The 27,331-nt window shown below is 33.8% G+C and overlaps 1 protein-coding gene across 1 annotated transcript in view; it reads right to left on the bottom strand.

Moving 5' to 3' along the window:
- LOC129989201 (uncharacterized) overlaps positions 1 to 27,331 on the bottom strand; it is an 80,195-nt gene that overhangs the window by 15,852 nt on the left and 37,012 nt on the right. Inside the window, exons 14-27 of the mRNA XM_056097616.1 lie at positions 27,112 to 27,297; positions 22,951 to 23,082; positions 22,342 to 22,527; positions 21,625 to 21,765; positions 20,600 to 20,785; positions 19,659 to 19,793; positions 16,613 to 16,795; positions 13,084 to 13,215; positions 12,792 to 12,974; positions 11,397 to 11,537; positions 9,990 to 10,184; positions 6,906 to 7,043; positions 4,351 to 4,542; positions 2,434 to 2,565 (exon numbers count right to left, since the gene is read on the bottom strand). Coding sequence (XP_055953591.1) covers positions 2,434 to 2,565; positions 4,351 to 4,542; positions 6,906 to 7,043; positions 9,990 to 10,184; positions 11,397 to 11,537; positions 12,792 to 12,974; positions 13,084 to 13,215; positions 16,613 to 16,795; positions 19,659 to 19,793; positions 20,600 to 20,785; positions 21,625 to 21,765; positions 22,342 to 22,527; positions 22,951 to 23,082; positions 27,112 to 27,297 — 2,262 coding nt within the window. The remainder of the gene's footprint in view (positions 1 to 2,433; positions 2,566 to 4,350; positions 4,543 to 6,905; positions 7,044 to 9,989; positions 10,185 to 11,396; positions 11,538 to 12,791; positions 12,975 to 13,083; positions 13,216 to 16,612; positions 16,796 to 19,658; positions 19,794 to 20,599; positions 20,786 to 21,624; positions 21,766 to 22,341; positions 22,528 to 22,950; positions 23,083 to 27,111; positions 27,298 to 27,331) is intronic.

Raw genomic sequence — 27,331 nt, 5'->3', positions numbered from 1 at the left:
ATGATTCGATATATTAGGCGAGTATTTCTACTTCGTGCATAATATAGATGCAGCAAAAGAAGAGAGAGTTCACCCGGTTCAGTTTGGGCTGTCCTGTTCCATCGTGAATTGGGAAGCTTCACCCACAGATGTTGTTGTTTCTGATGGCACTTGCCATGGACAAGTCCCTGATTTCGAATTCAGCGATTTTAAGCCGAGAGACAGCGTTTCTTGTTTTTAGTAGCGCCAACGAGGGCCAAGAGTACGATTTTGCTTCTTACGCATCACATTCGCTTGCACAGCCCCTTTTTGCGGGAGGGGGCACATTTACACATCTCACAGTTAGAGCATATGAACAACCATGCCGAACCGGAACTCGAACCCAGGACGCCCAGATCACAGGGAAGACACGCTACCCCTATGCCAGGAGGCCGGCTCACCCACAGATAAGGAGAAAGACTTTTCAAGACCGACAAGATAGCCTCTTTTACATTTCTACCTTAACTCTAGGGAAAATTTTATATTTAATTCCGAAATTGTTCACATAATGCGATTTAATGCACATAGAGCTGTGGATTTTAGCACGATTCATATTTAAATATCCCTTAGACAAGGCTAATCATGTTCTCAAGTTCTTAAAATCACTTGCGAACAGTTTTACGCTGTATTGGTTATCTTCATCTACCTGCAAGATGAAAGAATCAAGACAGATTTGTAATCAATCACCATCAACTTTCACTGACGTTGTCGCATCTTTGAGTCACAGCTGCCATCAAATCAGATCGGCTTTTCTACTCTGTAGTTCAGAATGTCATAGAGAAGAGTTTACATAATAAAACAGAAAGTGAGAATCACGGGCGCGATTCCCGACAACTTTTGAAAATATCTCCCCTGAGTGTCTGAAACCGGCAAATAATACTTTTTCTAGTTTCCTGGTGGCTTCCACTAAATTTAGACAAAGATTCTTAAGCAAGGTTGTAGAAATATATATAACAATAAATAATTAAAATCATTTAATAATATGAAAAAAAATTAAGATTATATGGATTTAAAAAGGAGCACTTAAGACTTAGACGCGATTAAAGAAAGATGAATATAATAACATTCAAAGAGTGTCACAATTTAAGAGACAAATTAAAAAAATCACATAACAATATTCTTGGATAGGAATGTGTGGATGAAATGAGTAAAGTAAGCAAAAGAGTCGAAAAGTATCTCACTAAAGAATCCTTTAAAGTGCTCCCTTACAACAATAATTACAAACATAGTTCGTCAAACATCACACTGTCGATACTGCAATGGCCATTTCTTGCAAACTGCAAAAATCAGAGGAAACTGTTCGCTCATATCCCTCAACTGTAATGCATGTTTATCGAAGCTATTATTGCAAGAGAGTCATGTTTTGAGCAATTGTTGTAAAAAGTGCCATTCAAAACAACCAACGTTTCCTTACAGGTTTGTTTCGTGTATGTGCTATAACACAGCCACTTAAATGATATAGGATGCTCTACTAACTCTTAGAATGTGTCCAAAGAATTGTGACAATACAAATGAAGAGCATGTTTGAAATAATTAATATAAATATTCAGGGGTTGTAAATAACATTTAATAAATCATAATCGAATAAAACCTAATAACGAAGAATGTTTCCAGATGCCTATAGGCGTACATAATAATGCGAAAGGTGCCATCTCTGTTTCCTCTTTCAAGAGCCAACCTTTGAAGGAAAAGTTGCCGAAGCTCGAAACTAGGAGGTATTCTGTTGATGAACCATCCCCACTCAACGATGTTGACAGATCGGACCTGATGTGTTTAGCGTAAGGCTTCTATGACGATCATAAAATCAGTCAAGCAAGGTTTTCTTAGTGAAACGGATGGCTGCAGAATTTGAACCAACTAAGCATTTTTTTAATATACAGTAATAATACTTTAGCAAAAAAAAAAAAAAAAAATGCAATTAGTAGAAGTTTTTGTATTTACTTATTATACTGTTTTTACACGCTTTGTTTTATTCCACTTTTTATTTATGAAAGCCATTGGGAATTATAATGACCTTCTGACATATTCCTCTCATTTAGGAAAACAGTTCCATTGATTCAAGGGAATCGATCTGGGGTTGGTCCAGTCTGAGCCATTTTCAGACCTGGTTTCATCTTCGAAATGTTTTAATAAAATTACCTTAGTACATTATAGACAAACAAATTCGCTTTCTAAGGATGCAAATATACATTTTTTCTACTTTCAGATAACGTCATTATTAGTATCCTTGTGTTAAAATCTTTATTTCTACTCGTAACCACGAACGACTATCTTTGAAAAAATTATTCACATCTGCATCGCCGAGGCATTCATCATCTATTTCACGGTCGATAACTGTCCCCTAAGTTCTATCATATCCCGTGCTTTAAGAAATTTGAAACAATCTTGCCGAGTATAAGGAAAATCCAGACTTACAGAAAAGGACAACGAGGTAGGGAGTGTTTTCAATCAGTTTGTCACACATGTCTCGATTGACTGTTTCAATAGTGTCTTCGGATTTGGAATGGATGAGCCACTGCAGAACTTCTTCTTCGGCTGAGATGTCACCTGCACGAAAATAATTCACCTAATAACAGCTTTACCGTAAAATATCTTATACATACGAATAATGCTTTATCTAGTAATAAATTTGAAAGTTAACTAAAATTTTACAAACGCATAAATGTTATTTAAAATAGTTTACATTCAATATGAGTGCATAAAAAAGTACAACCATTGGATTGGTTTTTATAATATAATATTAATAGGCTGATATATTATTTACAAATGGTGTCATGCGACACACAAATAGGAAAAAATTGCTCCAAATGGCAGGTCACTGGACCCTATTTTTAGTTAACCTCTTCGAGTACAAACACGAATCTGACTCGCGCATTGAATTACAGCATTTTTACTTTGCAATATGCAATTCAGCGAAAGCATTAAATAATTTAAAATGTAAAAATCACTTAAAAACACTTCCATATCTCAAATGCCTTTATATTATTACAGGCATCAAAATAATAATAAATGTCCTTAGTAGAGTGTGTGTCTGATGAGGTTTGGTAAATGTGTAGGTCAAGGGTTTAAATATTTATTGAATAAAACGTGGAATTTAAAAAAGGGCTTTTCAAAGCTTCAGTTATAAAAATAATTACTTTCTTTTTTCAATAACCTCGCATCATATTAACAAATACCATTTTTATGTCATTTTAAAATTCAAACGGTTTTCGGATATTAATTTTAACACTTGTACAATTTTTTTCTCTAATTTTAGTAAATTTTAAAGTGTATTTAATAATAATTTTCATTTTTTTATCATCGGATTTACATTAGCGCCTTCTAAAATAGTATTATATTCCTTCTTGAGGTGCACGCTATTGTAGCTATAAAAATAATGATAAATTTTAAAAGTAAAATAAATATGAAAGAAATAAGCCTTAAACATTATGATGCTACAACGTTTCGGACTAGAGGTTCGAATCTTTTTCAAATTTTTTAAGTGCCTGACGAGTACATTTATTGGCAATTATTCGTGTTTCAAATCGCTGTAAATCATTTTAAGGAGATTCCATTTACATGTCAAAGTTTTCCTTTATTTGGAATCAATACATTTTTAAAAAGTCATTTCTTTTAAAAAAAATCGTTTTTTTTTTAAATTTTAGTTAGATTATTGATCAGTTTTAAAGCTATTTATTTTGTGTTTCTTTAATTTAAGCCATAGTCAAAGGAAAAGGACCCTATTTGAGTCGACATCCAAATTTCCCTACCACCACACGATAGATGAAGATCCTCATACAATTTGACATAGATAAAGTTTTACTACCAACTTTGTCCCTTTGTCCGGCTTTATCAGCCAAGTTCGCATGCTCGATGGTTCTCCACTGGAATCGGGTTTTACACCCTTAAATCCGAAATATTTTCGACTAATGTTTTAAATTTAATTAGATTATTTAATTAGTTATCATTATTGGTTAACATACTACAGATTAGAATAATCTGCAAAAGTCTTATAAAAAGAGAAATCTGGCTGAGAAAGATCAGCTTTGAATTTAGCTGAGATGGTGTTCTCGGGATAATCGCAACAGATATAAAGTAAATAATCATAAAATTGTGTCTCAATTTTTTTTTTTTTTTGAGACGACTATTTAATGCGAACAGTTGTAAGGAGATAGTCTCTGTGCAAAAACAGAAACACTTCGTTTCCAGTAACTAATGGACCCATCATTCGAAACAGATCCACCTAAAATTACTATTATTAAGGTATTATTAGAAATGAGATATAATCTACCAAATATTGTGAAAAGAAAGGATTTAGTTAAATGAAACTCATGATTGTCAGTGAAGAGGTACCTTCGTAGATGCTGGGCACGTTGTTCTCGAAATAGATGAGAGCGGGAAATCTGGTGATGCCGTAGTCCGCGGCGATGCTATCATCGGTGGTCTTGACGAAGAGGATTCCGTGCCTGTCTGTATCGTCATCGATGTTCTCTAAGTCGGCCAGAGTCTCCATACACTCCGGGCAGTCCTCTTCATCGGGATCGTCTGCAAAGAGGTCTTTCTTAATAACAATTCCCACCAGTTAAATAAAATGCCGTGTTCCTGGCTACATTTGTTCTGTCATAGAATTCATCTCACATCCTGACCGTAAATTGTGAATAAGATAAAATACTAGTTGTTCGGACTAAATATATTCCGACATGTGGCAGCAATGAAAATGTTGTGCAATTGAAATGAAATTGCGCCAAAATTTGCATTAAAGTTTTCTAATAACACATTGTTCGCAGTAGCCACTTTTCGGAACAATCTGAAAATGACATCCATAGTGTAAGGAAATTGCACTATATACGTGTAATGTTTAATATCCGAAATTTTTTGGATATATCACGGCTGTCTTTATTTGTTTGAACCACCATTAAAGTATTTTTTTTGTACCAATGGAAAGTCTGCAAGTAGGATTTTATGAAAGAGCATTTCTACATAGCAGATTTAATATTTCTGCATTGCTTAAGACTATTTCAATGCTCAAAAATTCACCTATGATAATAAAGCTAATTAAATATGAGTTTACAAATTAATATACGACAGACGCATATTTTCTATACTATTGTTCTCAACAGCGGATTCTGGCTTCAAATATTGGATGCAAGTCAGATTCGATTTCAAGTTCACTCGCCTTCAAAGTTTGCCTGCATAGAAGCATTTCTAAAATCGAACTGATATTTCTATTTTGAACTCGTACAAGTTTTTGTGCAATTTTATAATAAACGAACAAATTGCTTAAAACCATTTAATGAACTTTATATAACACTTGGAAGCAGAGTAAAGCAATGTGACATTACTGCTTTTTCATTTTACTTTTAAAATTCTGAAAATCTAAAAAATAGATGTTTCATTGTTTGAGGAAAGAGATCCAAACACCTAATGATTTGTCATTTTTTTTTGTTTTAAAGCGCTAATAATACCACAACTGCTGCTTGAAGAAACAAATCGTTTAACGTAAGCAGAATTACTAATTGAGAAGACATCCGATATGGCCCCCTTCAGCTACATTTTCAGTGAAGAAAGCAGATTCTTCCGGATCATCCATATCAACTACTAAGCTCATTTTCTCAATAACTCTCTCTTTCCTTAGCTGTATAACGACCAAAAGTTAATTTAAGAAACACTTCCTCTTGTATGAGAAATGAAAAATAAAATAATAATAATAATTTCAATTATTTTCTACATTTACTTATGACTCATTATTATAAATATTATAGAATCATAAAATAAATCCTTTTTCTAATTCATTGATGATTTGCCCCACTTTTGGAATCAAAATGAACCACTAGTGGTGGAAAGAATTGTCACGCATGCCCAGATGCTTTTGTCACGGCATCGCAACGACACACATCAGCAAGCAGTTGCCAGAGTAATAAAAATGATGGTTGAGACTGAGATTGTTTGCCGGGGCACAGTCCGAGGTCGAGATTTAATTCATTTAGAAGTCTTTATCCGATTTCTACAAGGCATTGGACACTTTGTGCTCCGAGTCACAGTCTTAGCACACACCCCCATCAATATTTTGCCACCGCAAGTGATTCAATCGAATCGGGCAGAAGATGAGTAAATCCAAATCCTACTTTTTTTAATTAATTAATTACATAAATGTTGATCTCAGCATCGTGCGTATCTCCTTCTTTAGTTACAGACATATCTTAAATTTGAACAACAGTGTCAACTTGCATGCTCGAATGGAAAATTTTGAACTCGTAACGCTCGCCTTCCCTTTGATGGATTAATTGATATTAAAGTTCAAAAAATATCAGTGAAGTGTTATCATGGAGGAGACATAAACATGAAAATTTTTAAAAATCTGACCACCTTAGTTAAATGTGCTTTTTACACAGAAAAGAAAAGTGTCTAGCCTTTCTTAAGCCACTGCATTAATTGCATGTAATGAAGAAAATTATTTCACAAAGATTTGTTTTTCTTCCTCTGACGATAATTTTACATCTCAAGAAGAATGACTTTAACCCATTAACGCCCATTCTAATTATATTTCATTTCCACGGCTAAATTCCATTGTTTATTTTCAGTTTTGTCAATATTTATTACCTAAGTTCAACTGATTTTTAATTGATATAGATAAATCCTCAATGAATCAGCTTTTGAAGTTAAAATGTTTTCATTTCAATTTATATAAAATTTTCTTTGTTTGATTTGGTTTTGAAGTAGTTGCAAAAGATTTAAAAATGATCTTTATTTTTTTGATATTTTGCTATATTTAAAGAAAACCGCATAATTATGCATTTTTAAATTATATTCTACCCATTTTTTCATATTTTACCATACTGTGATTCAATTTCCCTTCACAGTCTTTTTGTGATTTTAAAGTCGGGAGGTTTATCGTCGATATCACTCACAGAAGAGAACTGCCAGGAATTCGGCGGTCTCGATGAGTTCCTCCAATTCGTCGCCTTCCATTTCTTCGATCATATCGCTCGAAGGGTCCTTCTGAGTGATGAGCCAACTCAAGATGTCCGAGCCGTTCTTCAAGTCGCCTGATGGAAAGAAATAGGTTCAATATATCTTAGGAGTGATTTAATGCTAGAGATGTCTAGATTTGTCTAATTTAAAAAATAGACAATGATTTAACAAAAGGCTGATTATAGGTAGTTGAAGGGTTTTAGTAAAAACCACAATTCACTTTACTTTGAAAATATTATAGTATTGTGTTTTAAGGTTCGCGTGCTTTTTTTTTATATATATTTTCGGGTCCGATGATTTCTTCTGTTCACAATATATTAAAAATTCATGAGTTTAAATATATGTAAAAAGAAATTTTTCTTTCAGTCATTTACATCCCACCCTGCAGATCTGAAAAGGAAAAAATAGTGTCGAGGCACGTACATGTTTGCAGAAAGAGAGCGAAAATCATTTTGATCCCTTTTTATGAACTTGAAACACAAATAATGGTCAGAAAAAAATAAGAAATACATACAGGAGAATGTTGGATTATTTTTGCTAGAAGCAGTCATTTTGTTTTGTGATAAAATGAATGTGTGAATATCAGAAATGAATAAACGTGTTCAGATTCTAAATACATTACTAAATGTTAAAATGTAACTGTTTTTTCTAGAGAAAGAACATTTACTACTAGATTCTATGAAAGATAATCAAATCATAATAATAAATTAAATAATATTTTTACTACTCATAGTCCAAACGGAGAATAAGCAGGATTACAAACGCGGGGTGGCATCGGCAATTCATTGATATTTGACATTTAGATAAACAATTGCATTTGAATAACAGGGGACAATTATCATTGTCGCAATCAAAGAATAATAAGGGAATACCCTGTTATATTGATTTGTACATTTGTGAATCGTTTACCTTCTTTTTTAAAAGCATTTTTACTTAAATAAGTGTTTTCAATGAATTACATGGCTGTTTCTCTAGTCTTCTAAAAAAAGTGTAAGAAGGGGAATATATTACTTTTGAATACGTTAATGCAATAGTTAGAAAATACACTTTCTTATGACATCTAAAAAAAGTCCAAAAAGAAGAATATTCATTTAAAATGCAATATGACGAATACACGTTTCATTAAAAAAATCAAATTCAAAATTAATAGAAAACGGGCGTTAGGAACTTGATCAGAATAAATTAAATGATGAAAATATCTTATAAGAATTAGACTGCTCTGTGGTCGAACTGTAGAATAACAATTTGTAATTCCTGTTAAAATTAATTCTTTAATTTTTTATTTTTATTTCGTATTAAAATTGCTATAAAAGGAGAATTGGGAGATTGTTCTCAAAATTTAGTTTGCATTTATTACCAACCCATTATGGAAAATTGTTACACTTGTTGGAAAATATGAAAGCTGACGTCGTCAATGAAAAAAAGAAATGCATCGGAATGAATGGGTGTAATGGAATGAACCAAAGGGATTCTCAACTGAGCCAGAAAATGTACGTCCGCAACAGGGTAAATGTAGCCCACATTTAAAATGGGTCGACATTTGCAGGAGTCGCTCTTTAGATATGTGCGAGAGGGAACTTGATGAATGAACACTTCAATCCAAAACAGTGGGTACTTTGCCATTATGTACTGTCACACGCACTTTCATTTTTCTTCTATGTCTCAGTAAAAAATCGCCACTTTTTGGTTGTAGAAAAATACGCGCAGTGTGTAAAAATAACTGTTGCGATTGACGTGCAGATTTGAAGAGTAAAAATATTCACTCTCGAGTCGGAAAGCAAAGGCAGATTTCTCATCAACGAAGTGAATGTTTTCCCTTCAGGCAACAACAATGAAATATCACACAAGTGAATGGACCGTGATAATAACTTTATTCATATCACATAGTTCAGTATTTCTTGCAAAATAAATACTTAACATATATTATCACGTTTAACTAATAATAATCTGACACATTCAAAAGAAGTAAAGCAAATGCAGCTTCTCAAATATCCTAAACCTGATCTATTTTTGTAGACCTAACGGGGAGGACTACTTAATACCACTTTTTCGAAAATCCGCGGAAAAATGGTTGTGAAATTTAATTTTAACTAAAAGAATCGTTGTTTAAAACTGACTTACTAGTATACATTTAAGCACTTTGTATGTAAATAAGTAGGCTTCAATGTTAATTTTAATATGACGAATAAAATTCTAAATGACCAAATATAAATAAAATTCTGTCATTTGATCTCATGAGCTCCCACTTCGATACCTACTTCATAAAGTCCTATTTTAATTATATTTTACTTTAGTTGTAGACCTCCTTCGGCACTTTTGATTTATATAATTACTGGATTAATTGCTGATGATAAGGCACCGCAAAAGATGATAATAACTATTCTCCACATGAAAAATATTTTAAAAATAAAATTTGAAAGTATATTCTTAATTAAAAGGAATAGATCAAAAACTACCTTTATTTCATTACAGATCCGTCTGACGTCAAATGAATAATGCATTTATTAGCAATTTATCCATTATTAGTTTTGATATTCGGAATCAGTTTTAAAAGGGAAAAAACGTTTCAGACTCATATATATCGATGCATGGTTAGCATCTAAGTTTCACTTGTTTGACAAACGCCACTTTAAAAAGCTTTCATGATTTGCTTGATAAGCCTTCTGTCTCCTTAAAGCCTTAGAACTTCAGAATACCAACAGATTCGAATTCCTCTTTTGAATTTAAAATAAACTGTTTACTCTTCTTCTCAAACCCCAATAACAGCTTGATATGCAAAAGAAAACTCTACTTAACCAAAATGCAATATGGAATTTGTAAAAAGAAATGGGTTCGGTTCTTTCTTTGTTCATGTCGAATCACATTCTTCAGCAAAATATGCTTTTCATTCATGAAACCAACCGCATTTAAGGAAAATAGACCGAAATTTCTGACGACGCCCTTCAAATTCTGGTTGAATTTGCATTTTAGCATTCAACTCCCTTACGATCACTTAACATGCATATATAGCAAGCTCTTACCAGCATAAATAACAGGATCTTCCGTATCTCCAAATCGGAAAAATATCAAAGCAGGCATGTTGTAGACGCCAAACGATCTCGCCAATTTCTCATCTTCGATTTTCACAAAGTGAATGCCTTCCGCCTCGGCGTCGTCGTCGATGTACTCCAGCTCTTCCAGGGCTTTGGCACACTTGCGGCAGTGGAACCGGCGATCTGAAACAATCCACAACAATATTTCAATGAAATACTGCAACCGTATATTGCAGAGAAATAGCAAGTACTCAGTGGTGTAATGAATTTGAAAACCTGTTGCTGTAATTCACTATAGAACATTATAGAGCAGACATTTGCCTACAATTTTTTCTTCTATTCTTTTTATTAAAGAGAGAACTGTGCTATCGCTAATTGAAAATATATGTTCTTTAAAAAGTGCGCCCATGGAAGGCAGTGGAGGCAAGAAGAATTGTGTCTAAATGTAACAAATATAGGCTGATATTTCGGGTCTGGTGTTAAAGTTTGAGCTTCAAGACCGGCGATTCCCGGTTCGAAATCAGATTCCACGGATAAAATCACCGTGTAAGAGTATATGGTGCAAACTAAATCCTGTTGGTACCAAACGTCCTCACTTTGATGTGGTGCAGAAGCCTGGAGAGGATGGTGAGAGCTCAGGCAACAACCTCGTCTTCGGCCACACTTCAAAATTAAGAGGTCTGTCCCGAAATAGCCCTAGTGTTGCTTTAAAACGGGATATTAATGTAACTAAACTAAACAAGGGAAAAAACCGAAATGCAAAGATTTCGACGCCATTATCGAACGGTATGGCAAATTTACTATCAAAATAATTATCTACGTTGAATTTCCCGTTTTATCTCTCCCACTTCTTCCTCTACATAAACTATCTAACCTCGGATAGTTAGTTGAAGATAGCGCCTGTAAATGAATTTCCAGATCCTATGGTGTCACTCTATAATACGAAGATTACAAAGTAATTGCCACCGATTCATTTTGGAACAACTTGAAGATCTGAAAATTGAAACATTGTTATTTTCATCGTCGACAAATTTCGGAAAAATAAGAAGATATCTTTTCTTCACATAAAATCGATTCTGAAAGAATATTTTTAAAATTTAGACACATTCATGTAATGACTTCTAAATCAGAAATCTTTTATTAACACTTTTTATAGAATCTTATTCTTTGTCTTCGCTATCCTAGTTTATTATTAGAATAATTGGCTGGCAATGCATTCAGTTCACATAAAAAATACAGATAGAGGTTAGAAGCAGTTTACATTACCATTATACTTGTAGCAAATAATTATTGACTTAATTAAATTTTTAAAAAAGAATCTATTTACAATAAACAGAAAACATTATATTAATAAAGTGGTGAACTGAAGTTTCCGCATGAAATAAAGGGTCTTACAAAAGAAAACTGCAAGATAATCGCATCTGGCAAGCACTCGCTCCAGCATTCTCTTATTGACTTTTTCGATAGAATCGCTGCTCTCCATGTTGTCGGGGCTGGTCAGCCAATCCAATACTTCCTCTTCATCTGTAAGGTCACCTGCAAAGAAAATATTCTTTTAAAAATTTGAATAGACAACAGTGTTTTCATTTAACGTATATATTTATTCTCAGTTCTTGCGTGACATATTTTTAAAGTGTAGTAGAAAACAATTTTGTTACAAAAAATTTGTATAAGATTTAGGAATAACTTAAGAGAATTAAGTCGATTTTTTTTCTCATAAACGAAGAATGCTGAATTGGGATTGTCAAAGAATTTTATCAATGAAATTTGAATGAAATTTGGCAATTTAGAGTTCGAAAAAAAGTACATTTTGCTTTTGTCTATTTTTCTGATATTTCGCGAGCCTGATTTAAAAGTGCGGTATGTAATGGATATGTAAAATTAGTCACGAGTACCAAATTTCGGCTTGAGTATGCCAAGAAGAGGCATTTCCCCCTAAAAATACATTTATTTCTCTATATTTGGAAACTGTATAGCTCTTTGCATATTTTGTTGACATTTTTTTCCAGACGCTTCTGCATCTTCCGTATCTGAGATCGTTTGGGAAATTATTATATAATTGCTCATTTGCGAGAATTTTCAATATTTCATCTGACATACGATGTTTCTTATTTCCACTGAATTTTTATAGAATGCTGGTTTCCAATTTCTTGATTTGGTTGGCTAGAAAAAAAATAAACATACTGAATTCTCGGTGATAAAATTGCGCTTCTTGGCAAGTTGAGGTAAAAATATGTTTCGAACTCTGATGCTAGACTTAAAGAAATGTTAAAGTACTTTTTGCAAATGTTGGAAATTCAAAATCTATTGAATCATATTTACATAAAATGACATTGATTAAATGCAAATTTTCATTGAAAAAATGAACTTTTAGTGCATAATTTTTAGCAATGAAGGTAACCAAATAATGCCTTACTGTACTTATCACGACAACCAAGTGGTGGTGATCATGAAGTTTCCCGCCCTCGAAGTTTTATTACCCGCAGCTCGCAAAACAAGTCCATAAAACATGTTTCGCTTCTTTTCCCCCCTCGCACGACTCACCTAATTAAGAATTTGGGTTTTGCCTCATCACTTTTAAAAATGACGTCTTTAAAATTGAGTATTTTATTCGACTCATCTGCGCACATTGAAAGCCAAATTCGGATGGGACCACTTCAAAAAATACTTGATTGAATTGAACGGTAAGTAAATCCCCATTCTTTTCTTGTTTACCCCATAACTGCTAACTAGTAAAATATAATTCTGAAAAAGGATAGTAATGCTCATTGTAAATCTGAAACTAATTACCTGGATACACGATTGGATTTCCGTGACGGAAAAAAACTAAACCAGGGGGATTCCGCACTCTGTACTTTTTCGCCATCAGACCGTCCGACATTTTGAGAAGCTGCACTTCGTAGTCGCTGCAGTCGTCGTCGATTTGCTCCAAGTGTTTCAGGATCTCCTTGCTCAGCTTGTCATTTTCTCTGTCTGAAAACAGTGCATTCGAATCACAGAAAATAAAATCTCAGCCAGACAAAGATAAACTTACGGATTTGAATCGATCGCATGCATCATGAAATCGACGTCGAAAACATACAGAAATAAATGGCCAAGTATTCCTGCTCTTCGATCAATCTGAAGAGCATGTCCCGATTGATGTTCTCGATCGTGTCCTCAGTCTTCTGCTCAATCAGCCATAACAGCAATTCGTTTTCATCCATCAAATCGCCTGAAAAGAGGGAAGGTTAAACAATTTCCATGTAGACATAAATGTCTGCCTCTAACCAAATGTTGGATGTATTTAATAATTTATCATTCAGTCAGGCTTAGAGGAGGAAGTGGTCATTTACTTTTAAGTATTTTATACTTGACCCTTTTATGAAGACATGAATCCCCTTATAGGGTGGCCTCCTTCCATTTAAAGAAAGAGAGATGGAGTCCATCGGATATGGTATCGTTGAGACGACATTTCTATATGAACTGGGTTTTAACAATAAGCGTTAAAATTTAATTTAGCGGTTTGAGATTTATGTTTTATATGACAGTTAGACGAAACCAGAAAGAATGAATAAGTATACCATCATTTACGAGCAACTGAGCATGGTGCTTAACATCTTAAAATTTGAGCACGAAAGTAATAATATTTGCTCAGTTACAGATTTAGCGCGTCGAAGGATATACCGGGTGTAACGTAAATTTGTAAATACTTTAAAAATTCATAAAAATTGAAGGAATGAGTATATTTTAATGCGGTTTGCGAAACTGTTATTCTCATGAAGGGGGATTTTTTTTTCATGCAAAAAAAAGAAATAGTTCAAAAATTTGTCGATAGAGGGCGCTAAACACAAGCAAAACATACAATTCTACGGGAAAAATACTTTTATTTGCATGCAAGCAATTGTTTACATGCGTATCACACCAGTACTACAGTACTTGTTCTATGTGTCCGCCATTACCGCAAATAACAGTTTGGAAGTGGCAGACAACACTGGTAACTGCATCATACAGCATATCCGGATGAATGCATGAGATTTCGTGGAGAATGGCTTCCTTTAACTGCACTAACGAAGTTGGCCTATGGTGGTACACCCGAGACTTAAGATAACCCCATAGCCAAAAATCAAGGGGCGTTAAATCTGGTGAGCGTGGGGGCCATTCATGTGTAAAGTGACGGCTGATTATCAGTTCTTCGGTAAAAGCTCTTCTCAAAAATGCCTTCACTTCGGTTTCGATGTGAGGAGGTGCCCCGTCTTGCATGAATGTCACTGTGTCAAAGACATCGTGTTCCAATAAGGACGGTATCACTTCCTTCAGTAACATTTCCAAGTAACTTGTTCCATTAATTGAACATGTTCTTCCATCCTGCTTTTTTACAGGGCTTTTCAAAGAAAAAAGGGCCTACAATAATGGATGCAGTGAAACCACACCAAACAGTAACCAGTGGTGAATGCAGGGGCTTCTCAGTGTAAGCATGTGGATTCTCATGTGCCCATATTCTACAGTTATGGGTATTAACTGCTCCATGCAAAGCAAAATGAGCCTCATCTGTCCACAATATTTTCAGCATCCATGGCGGATCATCTTCAATTTTCGCCAAAGCCCAATTTGAGAATTCCAATCTCTTAGCTGTATCATTTGGTAAGAGCTGATGTAGCGATTGCAATTTGTATGAGTACAATTGCAATACACCATGAAGGATACGGTACACCGAAGTCTTTGGTATACCAGTTATTCGTGCCACTTCTCGTGCGCTACTGACTGCACTTGTAGACTGTTTCCTTAGCGTGTCCATTTGCGAAGAGACATCGGGGGTATGGACTGTTGTTAAACGAGGTGCACCACTGCGTGGCCGATGACACAAACTTCCGAAACGGCGTACTAGGGAAACAAGTCCAGCAGGAGTGATCGGACCTGAACCTTTCTTCAATCTTTTCTGGGTCCTAAACTTTCGTAAGGCTTCAGCCGCCGATTCGTTGCTGACATAAAACAACTTTACCAATAGTGCTTTATCCACCAGTGTCAACATCTTAATACAAACCTTTTGCAAACCTTTAGAAATGATGTGTCAATCGCTCACTCTGCCTTTCATTGGACTTTAATTTGCATATTTCCACTGATTTGCTTGTGTGCAGCGCCCTCTATTGACAAATTTTTGAATTTTTTTTCTGTATCAAAAAAAATTTCCCTTTATGAGAATAATAGTTTCGCAAACCGCATTCAAATACACCCAGTCCTTCAATTTTTATGAATTTTTAAAGTATTTACAAATTTATGGGACACCCGGTATATACGTGAGAACAGAAATGGGTCATGAAACCGAAGTTCTTAGTTGAACTAGGAAATGAACGCTTTGGAAATAGCTCAACGACCGTTTTTCAATTCGATAACTTTAAAAGTTCTATTTCTGAATATTTTAATAAAAGTGTTAATTATTTTTTATTACTAAATAATATTTTCGTTTCATCCGTATTTAGGAATTTCAAATGTGTGTTGCACCGTGCTTGTTCCTTTTGTCAGTGTTGCAAGTTGAGAAAGTTTTGAGTGAAACGTGGGAGAGATTTACAAGCAATTTATGCACTATCGAGTATTGATAATGGAGAAGCAAATGGATTGAACATTTCACTGAAATCCAAAAAATCGATTTTATTTTGACGTTTATGGTGCAAGAGTCATTTGATTCGAACATCCTTACGCAAACATGAGGCGGGGGGGGGGGTGAAAAATGCGAGAGATTTGAATACTGCAAAGACGGTAAAAAGATACTCTACTGGATGAGTGCAACAAAACATCGCATAGCGGGCGAAACAAAATGCAAAAAGGTGACTCGCTTGGCGAGCGATGTTCCAGTGACGTTCAACGAAGTCAAATGCTGCGATTAGACCGCAGTTGTTTGTGTTGAGCGCTCATTTCAAAAGAGCCGTCATATCGACATCAAAGAAATTTCGGCTGCATAGCGTTGTCGAATGCGGCTCTGAGGTGTTTCGACAAGTCTCTGTGGCACCTTAACTGAGGAGAAGATTATGGGGCTGGAGGTGGATGGCAACGGTATCGGCGAGCTGCTGGAAGGACATAACCAGAACTGTCGGTTAGTTATGGAAATGAATTCCATATCACGACAAAAAGTTAAATAGGATAAAATTTGGGCTGGAGAGGAAGTAATAACAGATGCAACAGAGCAATAACTTTCTGCTGAAATAAGGGAAATACCGAAAGCACTGGAAATTATTACATCGTATGTTGAGAAACATTTCGATAACTGTGCGTGTTGTAGATTCATTTAACGGTAATGCTGCGTCTCATTTCCACCAAATCTAAAGCGGCCAAAGACGAATGTCTTTAGACAATAAAAGCGTAATAAATTGCTTGAATAAGGAACTTGTTTGAATGTTTCATTTCCGGAATGGAAAGCATTGTTCCGTTTCACGTGGATTTCGTTCATCGAGACTCCATGAACTACTTATGCTCGCTAAACGAAGTTCCACTGTTCACTGTATATTGCTCTACATTGAAATTAAAAGTATGATGCAACCTAAATTCTTTAAAATAATCCTTCCGTCACTTCATTTCATGCAGGTAATAGACAGATTACTTAGAATCGATTCTTCCTGAAATAAAGATCCCCTCACCATCATAGATGCTCGGAAGCATGCCTTCGAAGTAGACAAAGGAAGGGACGGTAGACACTCCCAGTTCCGTGGCAAACTCAGTGTCATTTGTCTTCAGAATCTGCACGTCATACCGATCAGAGTCGTCATCGATGTTCTCGAGCTCGTGCAGAATGGCGTCGCAGGTGGTGCAGTTCTCGTCATCTGCAAAATTTGAAAATATCACAGTGATGTATTTCGCACCATAATAATAATAATAATGACCAGTATTGGAATGACTGCTAGTCACAGAATAGATCTTCGTAGTTAAAAGTAATTCATCTAAATAGCTACGCTTCATTTCATTAAATTTTAGAAAGGTGATTATGAACTTACATTAAATGAAATCAGCCCGAGTGAACCCCCCCCCCGAATCAGGTATACTCTCGAACAAAGGCGAATTCGTTTTTTAGGGTCCAACTAGGGATTGCCATACCGGGATACCGAATACCGGTATTTTGAGCCATTTGTACAATTTTGTAATACCGGTATTCACAAGTTTAAATACCGGTTTTTCGGTATTTACTAGAAATTTTTAAAATTGTCTCTACTATACGTTCAAAGATCGCCAACATAGCAAAATAGTATACGTTTTTATTTTTATGTCTCCCTAACGAGCGAAATTAATTAACTAATTAATGGCTTAATTAATTGCTTAAATCTAAATTAGCGAAACATGGATTATCCCTGAAAGAAGAAATTGTATCCATAACGACTGATGGAGCAACAGCTATGAAAAAAGTTGGAAAGTTGATTGGTGCAAATCAGCAATTGTGCTATGCTCATGGAATTCAGTTAGGAATAATAGATGTATTATACCAAAAAAATAAAGAACAGAAGAATCCAAATAAGGTGGATATAGAAACTTCGGATTCCAACTTTGAAGAGAGTAAGAGTGAGAGTGCTATTGAGAATGAAGATATTAACAATGTAATTGTTGAAGTTATTGTTAATGAGGATGAAATATTAACCCATCAAGAATTGCTTCCTATAATTTATTAAGTTCGAAAAATTGTTAAGATATTTAAACGTTCCTCTATAAAAGATGACATATTAATAAAATACATACTAACTGAAAATAAAACCGAATATATGTTAATATTAGATTTTAAAACACGTTTGCACCGTTTACTCCTAACAGCACACATCACTATCTGAAGATTATATATTACATTCAAAAATCGCACAGAAGAAAGGCATATCGAAATAGAAAATGTCTTATGGTATTTACATAATTATAATGATTTTAAAAATGAGAATGAAAAAGAAGAAAATAAAATAACCAATTCAAATCTGATTACGTTTATAGTAAATTTTCTTAAAATTTTTTACCCACAAACCTATCCACATTCAAAAGAGCTCTGTTCAGTTATCGAAGATTATGATGACACTAATGTCGATAGTGAAAAGGAATGGTCTCTTGAACAAAAATTAGAATTAGCGATAAAAAAAGAAAATTTCAACAAACCAAAATACAATATAGAAATCAGCTATATCCAAAACCATCCGATAAGAAATCGATTTATTTGAAGATGAGGGATTTAGAGGTAAATACTTGGAAAAAGTATATCGCGCATTGCTAACAGTACCACCCACTAGCGTAGATGCCTCAAGAGCGTTCTCGACAGCTAGTAATTTTTGCACAAAATTACTTTTCAGGCTTAATGACAGTACAATCGATGCATTATGTTTTTTAAGATCACATTTCAAAAATTTGCATTAGCACCACAGACTAAATAGTGATATTTACAATTTTTTGTAATTTAAATAAATAAGTTGTTCGTTTACTTTATTGTGATTGTTTATATACTGTTATAATTTATAAGTTACAAATTATTTTTTGTGATATTTACCCTTTCTAATAAAAACTGGCAAATAAAATAAAGAAACACCTGTGTTTTCTTTCTTTTTCTAAAATTTCTAATACCAGTATTAAAACCGGTATCCCGGTATTAAGATCTAAAAAATACCGAATACCGGTATTGTAATTTTGGTCCGGTATTGCAATCCCTAGGTTCAACCGATCGAAACCAGAATCTGACGCATGAGTACAAATGCATTCTCATACCAAATTTGATATACATCATTGTGTTTTTGAGTTGCCGCGGTTATATGCTCCTGAAAGACAGACGGTCGCCCCCCCCCCCTCTTTTGCTTAAAATTTGATCGAATATAAATTTGGTGCGAAGGCCGTGCATCAAATTCCGTTTTTAGTTATCTTCTTCACAGGCAGACCTTTCCACCCAAATGTGTTTCTTAAACTCGGAGTGGAGAGAAACAGGGAAATCCATCAAAATCTCGAGTTAGAATCTCGAAAACGAATATCACATCAAATTACTGAAAAAGTTGATGGCTACAACTCGATTACTAAAAGTAATACTGATTAAATTTGAAAGGATTGGTGAGTTATAAAATGACTTTCATTGTCATATGCAATTCTCAAATATCCAAAACAAATTTTAGGTGATTTTGTAATGATTGGAAACGATGCACTGAAGAGTTTGGTGGAGCATTCTTTGAGCATTCAGCTCAAAATATAATCCTGTTGAGCGTGAAATCAATCACCTACCAGGAAAGATGTGTAAACATTTTGGTTGGCGTGATTTATAATTACTTACTAGTGGTAAATTCTCTCCTGTCAGTTTTACGCCTGCCCATGTGATATATCTCTGAAAAATATATCGTTTTTCCCATGAAATAAAAATGCATATTATCAAGTTTGTGTTCGTGTGAAAATGCATATTCAACGAAATGCGCAGAACGACAAAAGCGACAGCATCCTCTACCATTTTAAAAAACAATATTTGCAACTATTTCAGCCAAAATCTAATTATTCCACACCTCTACCTTCCATTACTTTTTTAAATGATTCAGAATCAGGTTCTTTTATCAATACACTGTCGGACCAAAAATATATTGCGGATTCAGACAGTGAAAATATTTCTTTGAAAAACAAAATTCGAGGTAACTCAGAATGTAAAAGAATATAGAAACTAAATTAAATAACATACTGAGTGGCGAGACTTACAAAAGAACACCGCTATGGTCCGCTCCTCAATGAGAACTTCCAACTCTCTTCTGTCCACATCTTCGATAAAACTATCTGGCCGGTCTCTGTTTTCAATCAACCACTGCAGGATTTCGTTGGCTTTCGTCAAGTCACCTGCGAAAAGGGAAGAGATGAGTTGCATGCTTTAAATTCAAAGTCAAATGCTGGAGAAGCAAACGAAATCGAACAACATCAAGTAAGTAGAAACTGCCAAATTCACTGCTGTGGTTGTTTCCACGGTCGAAATTCCAAGATTGAGAATAAAAGAGACTGATCAGTTCCTTTTAAGGCGCTTAATTATGTAAACGTTATGTATGTATTACAGCAAATGTGATTAATTGTACATAACATGCATTTACCATAACATATACCTATTTACATTTCAATGATATATAAAACGACAATTTCAAGTCGTTCATAACGTAATATATGAGGACTTCGTAATCATTCTGGCTACTTAATCCGACAGTGTCACAAAGTAATACAGAAGGCCTTCGTAATTATCTCTCGGGGTATCCGTCCCCCTCTTCTCCCCCCACCCCCGTTCTCTATTGCGTACGTTCTTCAGAGAATGCGGCTTGTACGTGATCAAGCAAGGAAGAGTCTTCTTACAAAATCTGTGTTACAGAATTCCGTCAGTGCAATAAGTACAGTTTCGAGAGCTTTCGTCGATATGTGTACCCAACGACTCGAAATCGTTTTCTGCCCCTGCTTAACTTTGAAGGACAATTTGGGGAAGACTGATTCATTGAGAAATTAAAAATTTTGTTAATCCTGCATGTTTTTAAAGTTGAATTTCGGATATTCAGTAACAAATTTTAGTATTATATAGTTGTTAGAAATAAAAAGCAAAAAATGTTTTTTTTTAAATCTAAAAACAAACTTTAAAGAAATTCCTATCTGGAAATCAAAAACCTTACCTTTGTACTCGTTTAAGACGTCCTTTTTGAAGAGAAATAACGTGGGAAAATGCGTAACATTGTAAGCCTCTGCCACTTCGGGATCAGACACTTTCACGAAATCTATGTCGTTGTTCTCAGCATCATCGTCAATGTCCTCCACTCTTTGCAGAACAGTTTCACATAAAGGACAGTCGAGTTTTGAATCTGGAATGTGTCGATCATCTTATTAAGGCAACACTGAGAAATCTTAATTTTCTTCGTATGTAAAATGGATTCCAGAAACAATAATACTCTTTTTTTTTAATAATAAATACTTCGAAACAGTATCTGAATCAAAGAATATAATTAGTCAAAGAAATATAATTAATTGACAGATTTAATTTTAATTGGGGTTTATTATTATTTTTCGAGAAATATATCATTTTTAGAGATTTTCTTCTGATAAACTAAAAAGTGCGCGACTGTCGGGAAATGGCTCTAAGCACATTTTTATGAATGCATTTCAATTCATTTTTAAATGTCCCCAATAACTACAGTCAAACAAAAGAAATGATAATAATGCCTAAAAGATAAGCAGCTATTGATCTTAAAACTCCTTCTTAAGAATACTTTGAGTTTTAAAATTGAATAATTCTTTAAAATATTGCATAAATTATGAAAATAATTTTGTAATGCAAGGATAATAATTCCTAAGATTTCAATACCGAACGATACTGTACTCATATTTTTCAAAAAATGTGCTCGATTTTAGTAAAAAATGTTTTCGTATTAATGGAACTTTAATTACTTCCAATTTCAATTCAAAGTTCAAATTTTACGAGAGCTGATAAAAAAAAAATTTAGAGAAATACGCAGTATAATGATCAGTAGGGCGTAAGATTTCTAAATGCGAATTCTTGAAGAAGGGAAAACATTTTAGGGAATAAATTTTCTGATTATTCCAGGAAAATTACGTAAATATTTCTACCTGTCAACAGTTTGATAAAGAAATAATCCCATTATATGAGATCGAGTGCAAGATACGAAAGACAGCTTATACTAACAGAAGAGCACGGCAACAGAATGCGAAGTGTTGAGCAGATTTTCCAGCATCAAACTGTTCACCTCCTCGATGGCATCGGGAATGTCTAACGTTTCTTCGCTTGTGGCCCAAGCCAAGATAGCGCCCTCGTCCATCAGATCTCCTGAACACACAAAAAAGGAATTGTTAATGCACTCGCAGCTTTTATTCAAGATCATTTGAATCAGGAATTCTTAAATTGCAAGTTAAGTGGAATAGTCGAAGGATGCAAAAACCGACGAAAGAGCTCAGATTTCATTTTCAGTTCATTTATCCTTAAAAAATGAATCGATAATGTTACATTTTATTTTTGTATTTTGAGGTTATGACAAAAAGTTATTAATATTTTTTCATCTTTGAAAGAAGGCTTCGAATCTAACTTATTTTTGTATTTTGAGGTTATGACAAAAAGTTATTAATATTTTTTCATCTTTGAAAGAAGGCTTCGAGGAGTATATACTTTTAAAAATGTTTTTATTTCCAGTCCAATCACAAATGAGATGAGGACAAAACAGAAAAAGGAAATTAGTTCAAAATTCTATGAAGCATCTTGAAATAGTATATAGTAACATTAGGAGAAACTTTTCATCATCAGTTTTTAATGAAATGTAATTGCTTTGCTCGCGATGTTATCAATTCTGTTTATCATCATCTCCTCAGAAATGAGGCGGTGAAGTAAAATGAAATTTGCTTCATTAACCTGTGTAGGGGACTGGCTCCTCATTGCGAAACAGGACCAAAGCTGGGAATTGAGAAATCTTTGCCTTTGAGACGGCGACGCTCATATCGTCCGTGGTGACCAACAGAATGCCGACTTTGTCCAGTTCATCGTCGATATTTTCCAGTTCCTTCAGAATGGTTTCACATTCTGTGCAATCATTTGGAGCTGAGGTAAAAACAACAGATTTTTTTAACGCACTTTTATTCATGTACTAAAAATACTGTTTTAAATATTTAATTCTTTTTGTATTTTTAAGCCCGCGATTTACATTTAATTATGATAAATATTATGAAATCCAAAAATAGATCTTTCTTAGGTGATGCCATGCATATATAATAAAGAATTAAATCGATTACTTAAAAATTAAGTTCTTAAAATATTTAAACAGTCTATATTACATCAAAATACAAAATCGAACAAAATTTCAGATATGTAGCACATTTTACATTGCAAAAATTTTATAAATATAAAACAAGTTTTTTTAAAAAAAAGTGAATGACATTCGAAGCAATAGGTACGAAAAAATGCACGCCTCAAATAAATTTCAACTAATTATAAGGGATCTTTTATAAATAAAAAAATAAATACCGAAAAAAGACAGGACATATCCTCTATCTTTAACAAGGCTTAATAAAATTTCTTCTGTAACTTCTTCAATACTGTCTTCATTCTTTTGCTTAATTAGCCACTCGAGGACGTCGGCCTCAATCGTCAAATCACCTGAAAAGAAAATGAAACCATCTGTTAATCACTGAAATATCCAGCGATATAATTTAGCCTTTAAAAATATGATGCCAACAAGTATTTAAATAACGAAGAAAATAATTTTTAACTCTAAATAAGCTTTCTGATTTATTTTTAAGAAATTGAGAATTTTCATATCGAACTAGAATGGTCAAATTTCAGACTTGTTTTTAAACTTAAAATTTGATTTCAATGTTAATTCCATTTTCACAGTTCCCATACCACCATTGCTAGATGTTCAGTCTTTTATACTGTTGTCGAAACTCTCATTGAAACAGGTTTTTCTAGAAATAGAAAAAGTCACCACCTGTCTAAGACGCGTTCATCAAAATGAGCATCTTCTCAAGCACATATACATTATGAAGACTGAATATCGCATAACTGAAACTGAAAATACAAACCGAAACTACAACTTAAAGAAGTTGCAGTTAAGTCGTCTCGATTACAGCCTAAATAGTATTTCCAGTCATGCAAGAAAAATCACATGGCAAAATGGTTAATGAATCCTGAATTGAGACTTAACAGTGCACAGCCTTCGCAGATTATTATTTGAATTTGTTGAGAATTTCTTGAAATGCATATATGTGATATATATGTAAATAGTGAGAATATTGTCTGGTATATCATATTTTTTTGTTTGTTTTTTCTTCTTGATTCAAAGTTAAACAGATTTTTTCATTTTTGCAACAGTTTTAGAATATTTATGTTCCACGATCCATAACTGAAAAAACATACCCTCAGTGGATTCATTAAAGTTTTGTTTTTAATTCGAATATTATAGGAATAAACATTTATTTATGCTGATATACAGATAGATATCTTTATTCATAAATGAATGACATCTCTTAAGAAAGAGAAATATGTATCTGCGTGTGCGTTGGCGTTAAACAAGACAGGACCGCTCGGTCAAACTTATCGCATAGATATCTCTTAAACGGTGGGAAGATTTTTTTAAAAAATTTAATTAGAATTTTAACTAATTATAAAGTAAGCAAAATTATAGCGTTTCAGCTCTGTAACTTCCAAAAATATTATAGCCTAAAATAGATTTTTACACTTTTTCAAAACTTAAAACTGTTTTTCTAATACAGTTTAATAATAATTATCCACATTTTCGTGGATTTTTGTAATTTTTAAAAAAATATTTGTTTGCTTCATTTCCAACATTCTATGACATTGCTGTTTGAAATTCAAACCATTTTCGTTGTTTCATCAAATATTTAACAGGGAATTTTCCTTCTATTGTTGGAAGTTATAAAAGAAAACTTTTCTTCAATATTTGCGTCGTTTAAAAGTAAATAAGAAGTGAATTTGCGATATCGAACAGAAAAACCGGGCATTTAAGTTACGTATAGCGCTGTGTCGTGGGACTGGCCTCTGTACGGATGTTCATGTCCACAATGAGTATAAGATTATAAAAGGTAGATGGCTTTAATGTGTATGACAGTGCTTATATTGCCCTTGGCAAACTCTTTATTAAACGACACATCATCGGCGTGAACGGTGGTGTTATACTCAATAGACTAACAAGGTATCTTTGAGGATTCATCTTTGGTGTAGTCAACATGCGCAGTTGACATCTGATGTCTAAAAATAGTTTGTTTAGAACTCCGAGGTGATTTGGTTCTCATTGCCAAAGTTGAAACCCCCTGGTGAGCCCTTTTACGTAAATATCAAACCTCCGGGTTGAGGATCCGGATGGTAGGTTGCTCTCTGTTTTGTCTGTGTGTGTGTTTTATTTATTTATATTTATTATTTATTTATTTATTTTGCATGTGGTAGGAACTCATGCCTTTTCAATAAATTAAAATTGAATACAGCCCATTTTTTTCCTTGTGCTTACTACATAACAGACGAAATCATGGACATTATTTATAAGAGATTTTATTGAAAATAAATCTTTGACAAACTAGCTGCGCAATAGTAAGGAAGGTTTTAAGTATCTTAAAGTGCAATAATTCTATGTTTTCTTTACATCTTTAGAATTTATTTTGCTACATTGGCTGAAGAATTAAAAAGGAAAAATAAAATGACAATTTAATTTTGACGTTACAGATAGGCTTAGTTTGTACATTTTTTTGTATTTTTATACTTACGATATGGAATGAATTCTATTAAAATTGTTTATCCTAATAAAACAAAGTTAAATTCTCTCAGAATGAACTTAATCCAAATACATATTATTAACCTCTAGATATATAAATAAACTTGGCAACAAAAATTTCATTTTATATATTAATTTTTGTTTTAGTATATATTTTAAACTTTTATGAAAACTTTATGAATTTAATAGGAAAACTATAGGAATTCTATTTATTTTTATATAACAGCAGAACAAATATCAATTCAGTGAGAAGAAACTTCTTAAAAGCTATTAGAAGTGAAAATAGGTGTCATTATGCGGTCTCTACTGAATAATATTTAAAAGGCGCATGTCTTAACTTATTCTTTTTCACATTTATATGGATTAATTATATGTTAGTTATATACAAACGTCCACAATGATAACGAAGAAACAGTTTTTAAGGTCCTTCATTCACACAAGCATTTAACTGTCGTCCAATGAAAAGATGCAAAAATATCTCATTATCTGAAACTCTTAAAAAAATGTAAATTTTAAAAATTATTAAAATTATTTTTTATATTATTAAATTTTAGAAATAAATATTATTAAATTGTTTCTTAGAATTTCCTACAGTTTATTCATTCTTTAGGTATTATTTGTAAAAACTGTTCAATATATGGGGGTACTCTAAAATAATTTCCAAATGGATCCCGCACTTTTCTGAGGCAATCTTGATTGCATCAATCACATTGAAATAAAAGAACTTGGGTGATGTCAACATTTTATCGTTGAAAACACCCAAGTTCTTTTATTTCAACGTGAAGTTCAATCCAGTTCTCCAATGTATTTTCAATCCAAGTTCTTTTGTTTCAATTAATCCTACGTTTGTCGCAGCGCGGTCTCATCGTGAAGTTCACGAGACATTTGCCGATATATGCTTGACGCATATTTGCCACTTTGAAAAGTGATAAAAAAATAATGCTTTTCTTAAGAAATATTTAGTTTTAATTTCGTGAGGTTGCTGTCGAAATTTTTAGGGCTGCTACATTTAGCGAATTGTCATTTGTGAAACCTGAGAAAGTTGCATCCCCAAAATTTTCTCGCAAACTGGCAAGAGTGCTACCCTCCCCCTTCTACCATGCCGTAAAAATTGTGTGCCTTAGAAAAAGCAGAGAACTCTTTGCATGGCATTTTCTTACAACGGTTCCGATCTATTAACCTTTGGCGTGAATTTAGCATTTTTACTGAATCTATCGTGGGGTTCTTGGCGAGTTTTATGACAATTAATCCATGGCATGCAGATTCAATAAATCACATTTTTTATATGCTTTTTCCCCAAACAAAAATTTGACACGAGCTACAGCTGTAGTACAGGTGAACAGATGGTCACCCCCTTGTTGGATTTAGCTCAAAATTTGAAAGCACTATAGATGTGTGCGTATCTGTGCGCCGAATTTTATACATTGTAATCATCTTTCGAGCAGACAGACTTCCTTTCAATGGATTTTGCTCAACATTTGAAAGGAATCTACAAACTTGTGTAAAGGCCAAATCCCAATTTTATTAGTTTAGCTCAAAGCGTTTTTGAGTCATATTTGTCATAGACACACGGACAGACAGTCATATTATATTTTTTGAAACTTATGAATGTCTAAAGAATGGAGATTCATCTAAATCTCGATTTCGAATTTTTTTACCATTATTTATACTTTGCATGCGAGGAAGTAATAATGTCTTTCTTGAGAAACATTCAGTTTTCATTGCGAGAGGTCGCAACCGAATTTTTGAGAGCTGCCAGTTGTCGTTTTAAAAGAATTACACCGTGCATCTACAAGTCCCTCTCTAGTAAGCATTATTATATATTGATAGTAACTGAAGGTTAAAATAATAACTTCCTACATCCCGAAATAATGAATGCATCGATATCAAAAAATACCCACCCTCATACACAGACGGTATCTTGTTCTCGAAGTAGACGAGGATAGGGAGTTCGTCATTCAGGCCGAATTGCTTGGCGAGACTATAATCGCTGATCTTGACGAAAGGGATGCCCTGCTCTTTCAGTTCGTCGTCGATGTTCTCCAACTCCTTCAACACCAGAGCACTCACGGAAGCGTCCTCATCATCTGCATGTGAAAGTCGTTCAATTCTTAGTGAACA

The sequence above is a fragment of the Argiope bruennichi genome, chromosome 1 (genome assembly GCF_947563725.1).
Source record: "Argiope bruennichi chromosome 1, qqArgBrue1.1, whole genome shotgun sequence".
In the NCBI taxonomy this organism is placed as follows: Eukaryota; Metazoa; Arthropoda; class Arachnida; order Araneae; family Araneidae; genus Argiope; species Argiope bruennichi.
This window is presented reverse-complemented; position numbering and strand designations above follow the sequence as displayed.